Source organism: Zea mays, chromosome 4 (genome assembly GCF_902167145.1).
Source record: "Zea mays cultivar B73 chromosome 4, Zm-B73-REFERENCE-NAM-5.0, whole genome shotgun sequence".
In the NCBI taxonomy this organism is placed as follows: domain Eukaryota; kingdom Viridiplantae; phylum Streptophyta; class Magnoliopsida; order Poales; family Poaceae; genus Zea; species Zea mays.
Window position 1 is genome coordinate 2,971,742 of NC_050099.1, and position 15,897 is coordinate 2,987,638.

The 15,897-nt window shown below is 45.2% G+C and overlaps 1 protein-coding gene across 1 annotated transcript; it reads right to left on the reverse strand.

Moving 5' to 3' along the window:
- Positions 1-1,612: 1,612 nt before the first annotated feature.
- Positions 1,613-7,610, reverse strand: LOC100192903 (Splicing factor U2AF subunit). The gene is made up of 11 exons (NM_001138090.2): positions 7,442-7,610; positions 5,923-6,170; positions 5,633-5,725; positions 4,986-5,059; positions 3,814-3,890; positions 3,659-3,700; positions 3,529-3,588; positions 2,817-3,437; positions 2,584-2,719; positions 2,150-2,217; positions 1,613-2,047 (listed from the first exon to the last, which is right to left on the reverse strand). The coding sequence occupies exons 1-11, from the start codon at positions 7,502-7,504 to the stop codon at positions 1,910-1,912; spliced, it is 1,620 nt and encodes a 539-aa protein (NP_001131562.1). The 5' UTR covers positions 7,505-7,610; the 3' UTR covers positions 1,613-1,909.
- Positions 7,611-15,897: the final 8,287 nt, after the last annotated feature.

The following is a 15,897-nucleotide window of genomic DNA, read 5'->3' on the forward strand; positions in this document are numbered from 1 at the left end:
ACTACCAAGCATACCAGGGAAGTCGCGTGACTCTCCAACTTGAAGAAGCCTAGCAATATCAGCAGGAGTAGGTTTCCTGAGATAGTACCCCCCAAAAGCGGTTTGGATGGCGGTGCAAAAGTGTTTCAAAGCCTCATGTGTCGTAGATTCACCAATGCGTACGTATTCGTCAACGGCATCCGCAGGAACACCGTACGCAAGGATACGTACGGCAGCAACAACTTTCTGAAGGGTAGATAGACCTAGCTCACCGGCATAGTTTGGACGTTGAACGAAGTAGGGATCCACTTGTTGCACAGCAAGAACAAGGCGCTCGAACACATGACGACGCATGTGAAACCTATATTGCAAACTTTTTTGAGTACAAGTGTCAAGTACGTACTATGGACATGAATAGATGTGCGTAAGAAAAAACATACCTCCTCCGAAATTGTGCATCCGTGTAAACCGGTTGCGCGCAAAAGTAGTCGGCTCGGATTCTTGCATCACCACTGATATGGTCACGATGGATTCGAACACGACCGGGAATGGAACCAGCATACCGACGCTCGTTAAGTGCACGACGCCTACGATGTTGGTACGTCGCAACCTCGAGCTCATGGTCTTCATCTTCCATGTCTTGCGCCATCCTAAGAAAAATATTGGAATCTACGAACCGGTTTATTGTTGTGGAGGAGTGTATGCGAAGTGTGAGTGAAGTGTTGAAGTAGTGAATATTTATAGAAGGGATAGGCTTCGGAGAGAAGCCATGCTCTTGTCGTGCAGCCGAAGCTAGTCGATGGCTTGTTAAAGAAGTGTCGTGGCTTACGGTGGAAGCATGTCAATTTCTAAACATTTTTTTCATACGATTCAAATACTGTGACACGTTTTTTCGACAACAATTGCACACAACAAAAAATGGAATGTTATTTATTTTGTACAATTTGAAATTATTAATCAACCATTGTTTTTAGATTATTATTTCTAAAATTATTGAATACAATATTTTTATCATCCTTTCAATAGCATGAAATGGGTACAAAATAAAGAAAACAGAAAAAGAAATGGAAAAAAGAATTTTGTTAACACTGTAGCTTTAGGGGATCGAATTTAGTGGACGTTGCTGGAGACACAAAAGATATAGAGGACATAATCTTTTAGAGTGTGCTGTAAAGTAGAGGGAATATTCCTTTAGGGGACGAAATTTAGGGGACGCTGCTGGAGACAGCCTAAACTCTATAGAATGGCAACGATAATGATTTACATTCGATTACTAGCGGTAATAAGTTTGAATAGGTTGGTATCAATTCCTAGTGTGGTATCCGATTGAACTTAAACAAACATGATTTAATGTTATCTGTTAACTATTACATTACAAACATGTGAACCAAACAACACACTAGTTTTTATCTTTTTAGCTAAAAGAGGCCAGCTTCTTGGTTTATAAAATAAATTGAGTCATAAATTGATATATTTAAAACTACCTCAATTTCTATAAACTAGTTTTTAAAAAACTGGATGCTTCCACACACTGTGGTCGAGCAGCACTACTCACGACTACACGTATTCACAGAACTACCAGGTCCGAAATCCGAATACTCAAAACAGCAGCAAAAAATACGCTCAAGTCAGTAAAAAAAACTCAAACCAAATCAAACACACGGTAGTAAAGTCATACAAGAAATTCTTTATTAATAACATTCGTTACATATTTTCGACAGCAACAAGCGAACCCAAGCAAAGAAACCTATTCTTACAACGTTCACAAATCACAACAGGTGGTGGCTCAGAAAAAATCCAGGGATATCAATACAGGTAGAGGTTCAGCTTAAATGAGAGACCGTTCATCTTTGTTGCAATTAAACAAGCAGGTAGCATAGAGCCAAAGACAAAGACCGGCTACTGCTATAGTTCAAGAGGGATAAGATTTTCATCCATCATATTCCCCATTGGCAAACTTGTCCTCCGCATAGCAGACAGCGACCACTGGGTTCCCACCAAATTTCCTTCCATGCAGCGCTGTCTTTGCTTTGGCAGCACCATCGATATCTGCATATTCCAGGAACACCTGCAATAGAAAATTCCATGCATCAGAGATAATTCAATAGAATGCAAATGTTTCTGCCATGTTTTGAGAACCTCTCTAGTCATAGTACAATTCAAGACTCACCTTCCCAACTCCTACAACTGGCTGTCCGCTGGGGTCAGGGCGTGGGATGATAACTTTCACCAAATTACCTGATGAAACAAATTATTTGTGAATAAAATAACAGGTCTAACCTTCAAGTCTTAATTAATTAAAACTAAGTAAATAAACAAATAAAGCTGCAGGTTAAGGGCCTGTTTGGTGTGACGCCGAAGCTGCCACACCCTGCCTAAGCAGCGGCGCTCGATTTGGCCACCACAACGATGGCGTAAAATCTGTGGCGCGCTGTGGTGTGGGCGGCGGCCAACCAAACAGGGCCTAACTATGGGTATCGACAAGCAGAAGATGGATGTGGAAATAAGACATAGTTCAGAGGGTGGTCACTGGTCAGTGGCCTCAATGTAGCACCAAAACAAGACAATAATAAATGGTAATAAGAAGCTGATACATATATATACCATATTTGCCTGCTTCTAGCCTCATGTCTTCCATAATGTCCTCATACTCTTCATCATCTTTCAATTCATCTGCAGTTACCACCTGTGTGAGGCATACAACCTTTGTAGGAAGCGCTCCAACTTGATACACAAGTTTCTGTTTACAATGGGTATGTTAGGGACAGAACAGAACACTAAAACAACAGTCAATGTAAATCCAATTGGCCAAGAGAATAAATATAGTTGGTCCATACCTGCAACTGCACCTGTTGTTGTGCCTGCAATAGGATACTTTCCTGCTCTGGTCTGGGCTGAGATGCCCCCTGGTTTGCTCGTCTGACAGTAAGGGTTTTGTCACCCATCTTGATACCATTTAGTGCAGCACAAGCGATGTCAGTGACGGTGAGGTCCTGGTAAACACAGAATGCATAGCCTTTTGAGTTACCAGTTTCCCTATCCTTCACAAGATCAAACCCTCGAAGAGGACCGAATGATTCAAGCAACTCCCGAACTTGCGCTTCAGTGAAGTAATACGGGAGGCCACCCACAAAAATACGGTCTGGACCTTCTAGTCCTCCATTAGATCCTGCTGTTAGGCCAACTGCAGCAAGATTCAGATTGGGGCTTGGCTGGCTTGGGCCCAGGGCGGCTGCAAGGGAAGGGTTGTAGTCTGTTGGCCTTCTAACCTTCACCGGTGCCCCTTCGAACATAATGCCATCCAGGGCCATTGCATTGCTTGCTTCCTCAACAGATCTCATCTCCACAAAAGCAAATTTCTTGTCATGATTTATGTATACATTGAGAACAGCATCACCTGGACCAGCAGTGTTTCCCCCAATAGCAGCCATGACTTGATTAAAGTAAATTGCCACTGTCTGCGAGGGAAAAAAAGAGAGAAATTGAACAAACAGTTGCAAAGTATGTGTACACCAGTGTTGTAAATTAAGTGGCTTCAAGTATATGGACCTGTTCGTTAGCAGATGGAGGAAGGCCACCGACATAAACACGCCGAGCATGACGAGTAGCCTGAAAGGAAATGATGTTGGCACAATTGTTTATTGGTACCAGTAGAATATTAAGAACTAGAGAAGCATACCTGTTGAGTCATTGCTTGTGGCTGGATGACAAGGGGATTGAACTGATTCAAACAAACTCGGTCACAAAACATCAAAGAGTAGTCCAGGCATAATAATAAAAAAAAAGTAGTGAAGGTTATTATATCAAATAAAATACATTAAAGAAAAGAATTACCTGCCCAGCAACACCGAAAGGGAGCATGTTTGGAAACATGCCACCAATGTTGGGAAGCGAAGAGCCTGGTAACTGACCTGCAGGGCATCAATAAATTTCTAGTAGGAAGCATAATCAATTAGCAATTAGTAAGGTATTGGTGTATTGCTCCTAAAAGGCTGTATAGATCAAGAACCAGCTATGCAGTAATCATGTCAAAGAATTAACAACATACGTGCAAGAACAAATATAAATATGTAATAATCATGAAGCTAGTAACCTAGTACTAGCTAGTTGAAGATGAACATGACGATATCAAACCGGCGCACTGATTCTTCCTTGTACATTAAAGCTATAGTAGGCAGCTCATTCCACTGGTAGAAGTGAGGCAAGTGACCCAAGATTGGCCTTGTTACCATACATGGTTGCCTTCTTACCATACACATACACAAAACAGACAAACAACAAAGAAAAAAAGCAGAAAATTTTGCTCAGTTAACAGAAGTAATGGTAAAATGGAAACTTAAAATTATTTGTACCAGAAGAAATTATCACACAAAAGAGAGTATCCCCGGTGGATACTAATGGGGTGCTTCTACAGAGAAAGCAGTCACTTGTGTCTCCTAATGAATCTTTTCACATAAGTGTACCAGAAGACATATCATCACACAAAAAAGAGTATCCCTGGTGGATACTAATGGGGTGCTTCTACAGAGGAAGCAATCACTTGTGGGCACTTTCTCTTAATGCATCTTTTTGCAAGTGTCTCTTCAAGCATCCTATAAAAATTTCTAACTAAAGGTCTACAACAAACAGTCCCTTTTACTATATCCGTGCATTTCACCTTAAAAGGTGGACCATCCAAGGTGGATCCTACTAGGCATATTTGAACAATTCTGTATTGGTATTAGGGGTATATGACAACTAGAACATGCACATGATAATCTACTGGAGATGCTTTATCAAGAAATAGAAATCGTTGAAGTGCCAATCATTATTCAGTCTTCACAGATATTGAATCAAAAGTTACTATTCGAAGGTGATATGCCAGAAACTATGTAATGGCGTTTGACATGACTACATTATAGCATCATGATGAAAATGGGTGGTTGGAACATATTATGTAGAAGTAAACTAAATAAAACTGCAAAGATGAACATATAAAATATTTAACTTAGGGAATGAGAGCATACTTGGGGTTGGAATAACTGGAAATGTTGAACCCATTGCTTGCGGGGGTGGGGCGTCGAATCCACTAACTCGCTTGCTGATTCAATAAGATTTGTATCAGTTACTATTTACTAGTCAAAATCTTAGGTATAAAGTGGAAATTAAACAACACATAAGGTTATTAAGGCGTCCTGCCGCCCTGCCGCAAAAGTAAGGCACGGGCAAAAAACAGAGGAGGCAGCGGCACGCAGGGCGCGGCACACGGCCCCAGTCAGCCAGTCAGAAGAGAAAGGATAGCTGCGAGGTAGGGCGAGGGCGAGAGAGAGAGAGGAGAGCTGTGGGGGAGGGAGAGAGCTCATACAACTATGACAACACATGAGAAAACTGATCACATATAACAAAGAGATAGATGACATCTACTAAATCTTCATCAGTTAGGATATTCAAAACATCCCTCAAATAAGTTTTGAAAAGGATACAAGAATTGGTTGAAAAATAAAAACACAATATACATCAAAACAACAAATACACACAGGTACTCTAGTTACAATGACCAACTTCAACGTGATAATAACTATAAAGGAGGGGAAGGGGGAGCAGGGATATTTATTTAGGTATCAATCTCACCAAAATGTAAACAATATATTACTTAGGGACTTCACTTTCATACCTTCTTGAACGTGACCTAGATCTTCGATCTCTACCCCTTGAACGAGACCGAGAACGATGCCTACGATGCCCATCTTTGTCGCGTTCTCTTCTTCTGTTTTTAGTATTTTAAAATACACAAGAAATCAAGTGAAACAGATGCAAGTCTCACACTAAAATCTGCCATCTGCAGAACATATTATAAATGGATAACTTCTCATGCATCCACAAGAACCAAAGTGACGGTTGTTGCAATTTGCAAACATAACACTGTTTTGCATAGCTTAATAAGGTGCATGTTAACAAGCACACCTTTCAGAATCACGGACTCTGTGATCATCAGGACGGTCTCGCTGTTCCCGTCTTTCACGGTGATGCCTACTTTGGCGATCCTTGTCTCTGTCCCGATCCCTGTCCCTGTCCCTATCCCTATCACGGTCCCTGTCTCTCCCTCGATCTCTGTCACGGTCTCGGCGACGATCTCTGTCCTTGTCCTTTTCTCTATCTTTGTCCCTATCCTTGGATTTCGACAAGCCATCATCACGAGGTTGTGTTTCACCCTAGAGATAAGGGTATGTAACAATATTAGCTTGTTGTTGCCACCTCAGCAGCCAGGCTAAAAAGAAAAACAACTTGACTGTTTGATGGCAAAGTAAATGTAAAAAATTCATGAAGAGAAGGTACACCACTGTCCATTTAAATGTGTCACGAGCTTGGAATCAGGAAGATATCCACTCAGCACGTTAACACAGAACAGTTTCTGACAGCTTCAAGAAACTCGAATGGCTGCCTCGAGTGGCCAGGTGAACTATTCAGGAAATCTCCAGTGCACATCTACAGCAAGGACAAAATAACAAAGGTGTGCCTCCTGTCACAACCCGTGGCGGCCAGTGCGATCAAGCCAACGACATGCGTAGAAACAGAGGGTTACAGATGATCTCAGATACCAGGAGGCAGACTAGCTCCTTACCGGAGTACTCTTTTCTGAACAATTTGATCAATGCTTCTCCTGTACTGCATGATCTAGCTCTTCTCTTTCCCAAAGGTTTGTCCCACACGGAAGTCTAATGTTGGGAATAGTCCCACATTGTGTGGTGATGGTGAGATAGCATGGTTTATATGGTTGAGGGTGCAACCCCCTAAAAGGCTAGCTTTTTGGGGGGAGTGTTGGCCCGAGAGACCTAAAGCCCGCTGCTATACGTGCGGGCGCGTGTGTCGCGGCCCGACAGCCTAGGTGGGCACACCGTGTGTGCGGGCGGCCCCGAAGGATACGCCATGTGTCGGCGGTCCGGTTCCAACATCTAATACAAAGAAATGTATTTGATAGGCTGCAGACTGCGGTATGATCCTAGGGCAATTGTATGGCACCTCCTCATCTGGTTTCGAGCTCAAAAGTGAAGCTACGCGAACCAATCAGCGGATCCCGAGCCTCAAATGTGAGCCAATCGACGCATAGCAAGAACTGGGCATTCCTAATTCGCTATGGATCTATGAGCCCCATTCAGAACCATAACCAGTACCCAACCCATGACAATGAGCTCTCAAGCAGACAATCACACGTTATAGCCAAATCAGACCACCCCCATGGCCACCCAAAAGCCAAAACTAAACGCCCCGCCGCTGGATCCCCTCTCCCCTTTCCTCCAAACACCACGACGCGACGTCTCTAACCAGAAAGCGAACCAGGCGCGAGGCGGCGGCGCCAGCACGGGCAGATCGGAACGGAACGGGCCGAGCCAGGACGACGCGGAACAAGGGCGAAAGCTCGGACGGCAAGCAAACATCGGATAATCCTGCAGCAACGAGGTGCAGGAGACCCAGAGACGCTCACCTCGGCGCGGACGACGTCCTCCACGCGATCACCGCCGCCGCCGTTGGTGGGGTCGTCGGACATCTTGTGCGCCGCTGTTTTAGGGTGCGAGGGTTTGGGGGGCTTTCGCCGGGTTGCTCGCAAGTTTCTTCGGCCGGGGCCCGGCTTTTTATTATTCTTGTTTTTTTTTCTTCTCCTTACTACAACGAGAGGCTAGCAGGGATGTCGGCCTCTTTTCCTCCTAGCGGCCCGTAAACGTGATGGGCCAAGTCTTTATGGTAATCGGCCTAGAAATCCTAGACATATCAACAAATCGGTTTTTTCACAAATCGTAAATTTGGGTAAAAAATATATAAGAAAGAAATTTATGACTCGTTTGGTAGAGCTCCGCTCTCTGGTTATCTAGCTTCGAGAGCTAATTCTCTAACAGAGTGTGTCGGTGTTTCGGACCCGCGAGGACCGTCAACCGACCAGTGAATTTGTTACTGCGTGCCCCTACTCAGATGGGTTGATGCAAGATGGAACACAAGCGGGAGAATGAGGCTTATATTATCTTGCACCGGGGTGCTCGTAGTAGGGGTTACAAGCGTCGTGAGAGAGCGAGGGCGAGAGCGCGAGAGAGAGAGAGAGAGAGAGTCCCTGCGTGCTGCCTGTCTCGTCTGCCCCGCGTCCCTGCGTTCCCCCTATGTCCACGTACTGCGTCAACGTGAACGTATCTCAACGTGAACCCTTTTTCCCCCTTAGGAAGGCCCTGGACATCCTCTTTTATAGATACAAGGAGATGCCCAGCTGTACAATGGGGTGTAGCTATGTGCTAACGTGTCTGGCGGAGAAGCGCCTTGAGCCCTGTACATGGGCTAACGTGGTCGTCGGAGAAGCGCCTTAAGCCCTGTAGAAGCATAGCTGGCGGTGCGGCATGGATGTTGCTGACGTTTCCTTGCTACCGTAGGAGGTTGAGGGCAATCTGACGTCATGGGCGCACGCGAGGAACCATCATTACCTGTTACCGGAGTAACCTTAGATGGGACACCGGTCTTGTTCCTTCATATCCTGAGGCAGCTAGCTAGGAGTAGGGTAATGATGTATCCCCTGTAGTCGGACCGAGGCTGAGATCGGGCGAGGCGGAGACTTCTCCTGAGGCCGAGGCTGAGGTCGGGCGAGGTTGTGACTCCTCTCGAGGCCGAGGCTGAGGCTGAGGCCTGAGGTCGGGCGAGGCGGAGTTCCCTGTTGCGCCCGAGGCCGAACTCGTGGGAGATCGTGACTCAGTTTTACCCTGGTAGTTGGCACATTAGCCGGAGCGGGGCGAACAGCGCTGTTTTTCTGTCAGATCGGTCAGTAAAGGGGCGAAGTGATTGCGGTCACTTCGACCTTGCCGACTGAGGCACGCGTGTCAGGCGATCCCCGCATTAAATGCGCATGCGATACAGTCGGCTTGGTAAGGCGATTTGACCAAGGTCGTTGTACGACAAAGTCTGTCCGAGCTGGGCTTCGGGCGAGCCGAGGGTGCGTCTGCTGACTGAGGGGACCCTCGGGCGAGCGCGTGAATCCGTCCGGGACTACTGTTTCCGCCCGAGGCTGGGCTCGAATGAGGTCGCGTCCCTCGAGTAGACGTGGCCTTGACTTGAACCGCGCTTTATCAGCCGGGTATGGTTTGTTCTGAAGATGTTTTCCAGTCGGATTAAGAAGCATTGGGGGTACCCCTAATTACGGTACCCGACAGAGTGATTTCGAGTAATTCTCTAGCATAGGTGAATCTATTTGACGAAACCATTTGGTAAATAAACTATAAAGTGATTCTGAGATGTTATCAGGTTAGAGAGTGGAGAGCATGTGAGAGTTGTGGGAAGCAGGTTTTTTTAGCTCCCACTTTATTGTATAAAATAGAGACTAGATTCACCCCCATTAGCACCATGGAGCAGTTTAGATTTTTACCATTTGGCTCGATGTGAGTGATTCTCGCTGGGAGCTCTGCCAAACACCCCCTTAATATAAAGAGACTCCGCCGCACAGGTACACTAGCGTCGTAAGTAGACCTGAAAATTTGAGGCGGGCTATTTGGAGCTGGCAAGGCACGACACGAAAATAAGAGCACAAAGCACGACCCGACACGAAAAAAAATGTGCTGTACCGACACGGTCCGAGTGGCTGGACCGTATCGTGCCTCAAACTTAGACACGATAGGTGGCACAACACGACTAGATGGGTCATGCTTGGGCTGTCACGACACGATGTTAGCACGAAATAGAAAACTAGCATTTAAATGGCTATTCCATGCTCCAATAATTTTTATACCTTCACAAAAGTTAAAGTTATAGAAAACATTGATTTCTCTTTTTTCGTATGATTTTTAATCTATAGCAAAGTTATGAAAAATTTAAAGATGAATTTTTAAACATATATAAGTTTTTTTGTTCGTGTCATATTGGCCACGGATCGTGCTTTTGAGCTAGACCTGATATAGCTTTTAATATCTGGGCACGACGCTGCCCAGTTCGAAATAATTCTATGAAGTGTTGGATCGAAAAAAATAGCCCGAAACACGTTGGGTCTGGGCCCGGAACACTTTAATTAAAACAAAGAGATAGAGTTAATACGGTTATTAGCACTACCACTAATTCATCCTATATAAGTCTTTAAACAATTATAGTAATTTTGTCTGCGTTGATCAAAACAAGCTACTGAGCAAAGAAAAAATCAACTAATAAGATTTATCAATCAAAGGCAATTACCACTGGTTTCAAACTAAATAATGTTAGTGAAAGAGAATTAGGCTTACACCTAGTTCCTAAATAATTTTGGTGGTTGAATTGCCCAACACAAATAATTGGACTAACTAGTTTGCTCTAGTGTATAAGTTATACATGTGTAAAAGGTTTACACTTAGCCAATAAAAAGATTAAATATTGGATTCAACAAAGGAGCAAAGGGACAACCGAAGGCACCTCTGGTCTGGGGCACCAGACAGTGTCCGGTGCACCAGAGGACTCCAACTCAAACTTGCCACCTTCGGGAATTTCCAGAGGCACTACGCTATAATTCACCGGACTGTCCGGTGTACACCGGACTGTGTCCGGTGCTCCAAGGAAGAGCGGCCTCAGGAACTCGTCTGCCTCGGGAAACCAGAACGGCTGCTCCACTATAATTCACCGGACATGTCCGGTGTACACCGGACTGTCCGGTGAACCAGCAGAGCAACGGCTACTTCGCGCCAACGGTCACTGCAGGCGCATTCAATGCGCGCCAGAAGCGCGCAGAAGTCAGGCACGCCCATACTGGCGCACCGGACATTGAACAATACATGTCCGGTGTGCACCGGACATCCAGGCGGGCCCAGAAAACAGAAGCTCCAACGGTCGGAATCCAACGGCATTGGTGACGTGGCTGGCGCACCGGACATGTCCGGTGTGCACCGGACTGTCCGGTGCACCATACGACAGTCAGCCTCCACCAACGGTCATGTTTGGTGGTTGGGGCTATAAATACCCCAACCACCCCACCATTCATTGCATCCAAGTTTTCCAGCTTCCAACCACTATACAAGAGCTAGCATTCATTGCAAAGCACACCATAAGAGATCAAATCCTCTCCCAACTCCATACAAAGCCTTAGTGACTAGAGAGAGTGATTTGTTGTGTTCATTTGAGCTCTTGCGCTTGGATCGCTTCTTTTCTTTCGCATTCTTTCTTGTGATCAAACACTCACTTGTAATTGAGGCAAGAGACACCAATTGTGTGGTGGTCCTTGCGGGAAGTTTGATTCCCAAGTGATTTGAGAAGAGAAGCTCACTCGGTCCAAGGGACCGTTTAAGAGAGGGAAGGGTTGAAAGAGACCCGGCCTTTGTGGCCTCCTCAACGGGGAGTAGGTTTGCAAGAACCGAACCTCGGTAAAACAAATCTGTGTGTCTCACTTCTTATTTGCTTGAGATTTGTTTTACACCCTCTCGCGGACTCGGTTTTATTTCTAACGCTAACCCGGCTTGTAGTTGTGTTTATATTTGTAAATTTCAGTTTCGCCCTATTCACCCCCCCTCTAGGCGACTATCAATTGGTATCAAAGCCTGGTTCTTCATTAGAGCCTAACCGCTCGAAGTGATGTCGGGAGATCACGCCAAGAAGGAGATGGAGACCGGCGAAAAGCCCACTACAAGCCATGGGAGCACTTCATCGGAAGAGTCCCGCACCAAAAGGAAGGAGAAGAAGAACTCCTCCAAAGGGAAGGAGAAGAAGTCTTCTTCACACCAAAAGGAGAAGAAGGAGAAATCCTCTTCTCACAAGACGCGTCGGAGTGGGGACAAGAAAAAGAGGATGAGGAAAGTGGTCTACTACGAGACCGATTCTTCATCACCATCCACCTCCGGCTCCGACGCGGCATCCGTCACTTCTAAGCGCCAAGAGCGCAAGAAGTATAGTAAGATCCCCCTACGCTACCCTCGCATTTCCAAACATACACCTTTGCTTTCCGTCCCATTAGGCAAACCACCAACATTTGATGGTGAAGATTACGCTAGGTGGAGTGATTTAATGCGATTTCATCTAACCTCACTCCACAAAAGCATATGGGATGTTGTTGAGTTTGGTGCACAGGTACCATCCGTAGGGGATGAAGACTATGATGAGGACGAAGTGGCCCAAATCGAGCACTTCAACTCTCAAGCTACAACCATACTCCTCGCCTCTCTAAGCAAGGAGGAGTACAACAAGGTGCAAGGGTTGAAGAATGCAAAGGAGATTTGGGACCTACTCAAGACCGCGCACGAGGGTGATGAACTCACCAAGATCACCAAGCGGGAAACGATCGAGGGGGAGCTCGGTCGCTTCCGTCTTCGCCAAGGGGAGGAGCCACAAGATATGTACAACCGGCTCAAAACCTTGGTGAACCAAGTGCGCAACCTCGGGAGCAAGAAATGGGATGACCACGAAGTGGTTAAGGTTATTTTGAGATCACTTATTTTCCTTAACCCCACTCAAGTTCAATTAATTCGTGGTAACCCAAGATATACACTAATGACTCCCGAGGAAGTAATCGGGAATTTTGTGAGCTTTGAATGTATGATTAAAGGATCAAAGAAGATCAACGAGCTTGACGAACCCTCCACGTCTGAAGCACAACCGGTGGCATTTAAGGCGACGGAGGAGAAGAAGGAGGAGTCTACATCGAGTAGACAACCAATTGACGCCTCCAAGCTCGATAATGAGGAGATGGCTTTAATCATCAAAAGCTTTCGCCAAATCCTCAAGCAACGGAAGGGGAAGGACTACAAATCCCGTTCCAAGAAGGTTTGCTACAAGTGTGGTAAGCCCGGTCACTTTATTGCTAAATGTCCATTATCAAGTGACAGTGACAGGGATAACGACAAAAAGGGCAAGAGGAGAGAAAAGAAGAGGTACCACAAGAAGAGGGGCGGCGATGCCCACGTGTGCCGCGAGTGGGACTCCGACGAGAGCTCCACCGAGTCCTCCTCCGACAAGGACGCCGCCAACATCGCCGTCACCAAGGGACTCCTCTTCCCCAACGTCGGCCACAAGTGCCTCATGGCAAAGGACGGCAAAAAGAAAAAGGTTAAATCTAAATCCTCCACTAGATATGAGTCCTCTAGTGATGATAATGCTAGTGATGAGGAAGATAATTTGCGTACCCTTTTTGCCAATCTTAACATGGAACAAAAAGAAAAATTAAATGAATTAATTAGTGCTATTCATGAAAAGGATGACCTTTTGGATTCTCAAGAGGACTTTCTAATTAAGGAAAACAAGAAACATGTTAAGGTTAAAAATGCTTATGCTCTAGAAATTGAGAAATGTGAAAAATTATCTAGTGAGATAAGCACTTGCCATGAGACAATAGACAACCTTAGAAATGAAAATGCTAATTTGCTAGCTAAGGTTGATTCTCATGTTTGTATTGTTTCAACTTCCAATCCTAGAGATGATAATGTTGATTTGCTTGCTAGGATTGAAGAATTGAACATTTCACTTGCTAGCCTTAGAAATGAAAATGAAAATTGCTTGCTAAGGCTAAAGATTTTGATGTTTGCAATGCTACAATTTCCGACCTTAGAACTAAGAATGATATGTTACATGCTAAGGTTGTTGAACTAAAATCTTGCAAACCATCTACATCTATAGTTGAGCATGTATCTATTTGTACTAGATGTAGAGATGTTGATATTAATGCTATTCATGATCACATGTCTTTAATTAAACAACAAAATGATCATATAGCAATATTAGATGCTAAAATTGCCGAGCATAACTTAGAAAATGAAAAGTTTAAATTTGCTAGAAGTATGCTCTATAATGGGAGACGCCCTGGCATCAAGGATGACATTGGCTTCCAAAGGGGAAACAATGTCAAACTTAATGCCCCTCCTAAAAGATTGTCTAACTTTGTTAAGGGCAAGGCTCCCATGCCTCAGGATAACGAGGGTTACATTTTATACCCTGCCGGTTATCCCGAGGACAAAATTAGGAGAATTCACTCTAGGAAGTCTCACTCTGGCCCTAACCATGCTTTTATGTATAAGGGTGAGACATCTAGCGCTCTAGGCAACCAACCCATGCTAAGTTGCCTAAGAAGAAAACTCCTAGTGCATCAAATGAACATAGTCTTTCTTTTAAAACTTTTGATGCATCTTATGTTTTGACTAACAAATCCGGCAAAGTAGTTGCCAAGTTTGTTGGGGGCAAGCACAAGGGCTCTAAGACTTGTGTTTGGGTACCCAAAGTTCTTGTTTCTAATGCCAAAGGACCCAAAACCGTTTGGGTACCTAAAGTCAAGAACTAAAATTGTTTTGTAGGTTTATGCATCCGGGGGCTCAAGTTGGATACTCGACAGCGGGTGCACAAACCATATGACAGGGGAGAAAAGGATGTTCTCCTCCTATGAGAAAAATCAGGATCCCCAACGAGCTATCACATTCGGGGATGGAAATCAAGGTTTGGTCAAAGGTCTTGGTAAAATAGCTATATCTCCTGACCATTCTATTTCTAATGTTTTTCTTGTAGATTCTTTAGATTACAATTTGCTTTCTGTATCTTAATTATGTCAAATGGGCTACAACTGTCTCTTTACTGATGTAGGTGTCACTGTCTTTAGAAGAAGTGATGATTCAATAGCATTTAAGGGTGTGTTAGAGGGTCAGCTATACTTGGTAGATTTTGTTAGAGCTGAACTCGACACATGCTTAATTGCTAAGACTAACTTGGGTTGGCTCTGGCACCGCCGACTAGCCCATGTTGGAATGAAGAATCTTCATAAGCTTCTAAAGGGAGATGAGAGCACCTAGAGGGGGGGTGAATAGGTGATCCTGTAAAAACTTAAACTTATAGCCACAAAACTTAGATTAAGCGTTAGCACAGTAATTGCCAAGTGGCTAGAGAGAACTCAAAACACGATAACCACAAGAAAGCAATCACAGAGTTGACACGGTGGTTATCCCGTGGTTCGGCCAAGTACAAAACTTGCCTACTCCACGTTGTGGCGTCCCAACGGACGAGAGTTGCACTCAACTCCTCTCAAGTGATCCAATGATCAACTTGAATACCACGGTGTTTTTCTTTCCTTTGATCTTTTCCCGTTTGCGAGGAATCTCCACAACTTGGAGTCTCTCGCCCTTACAATTGAGTTCACAAAGAAATACGGAGTAAGGTGGAAATGAGCAACGCACACAAGACTCGAAAATCAGAGCAACAACACGCACACAAGTCGCAACAAGAGCTCGCAATGCAACACAAAGAGTTCACAACTCCACAAGAGCTCTATATGCTATCACAATGAAACGAATGCGTGAGATTGATGTCTTGGTGCTTAGAAGAGTTGTAGGAATGCTTGGTGTTCTCCTCCATGCGCCAAGGGGTCCCTTTTATAGCCCCAAGGCAGCTAGGAGCCGTTGGGAACAAATCTGGAAGGCCATCTTTGCCTTCTGTCTCGTGGCGCACCGGACAGTCCGGTGCACACCGGACACTGTCCGGTGCCCAATTTGTTTCCATAAACAGCGCATCTGACCGTTGCTGTCTGAGTCAGATCTGCGCACCGTTGGCGCACCGGACATGTCCGGTGCCCCTTCTCGACCGTTGGCTCGGCCACGTGTCGCGCGCCGATCGTGCGGCCGACCGTTGGCCCGGCCGACCGTTGGCTCACCGGACAGTCCGGTGCACACCGGACAGTCCGGTGAATTTTAGCCGAAGTCGCCGGAGAAAAACCCGAGAGCGGCTGGTTTGCTCCACGCTGGTCTGGCGCATCGGACACTGTCCGGTGCACACCGGACAGTCCGGTGCCCCAGCCCGAAACAGCCTTTGGCTGTACACAGCCACTCTCCATTTCTTTTCTTCTTCTTCCTGTTTCTAACACTTAGACAAGATATTAGTACACAAAACCAATGTACTAAGGCTTAGAAACATACCTTTACTTGTGATTTGCACTTTGTTCAACCATGGGCACATTTAAGCACTTGTGTTGACATTCAATCACCAAAATAC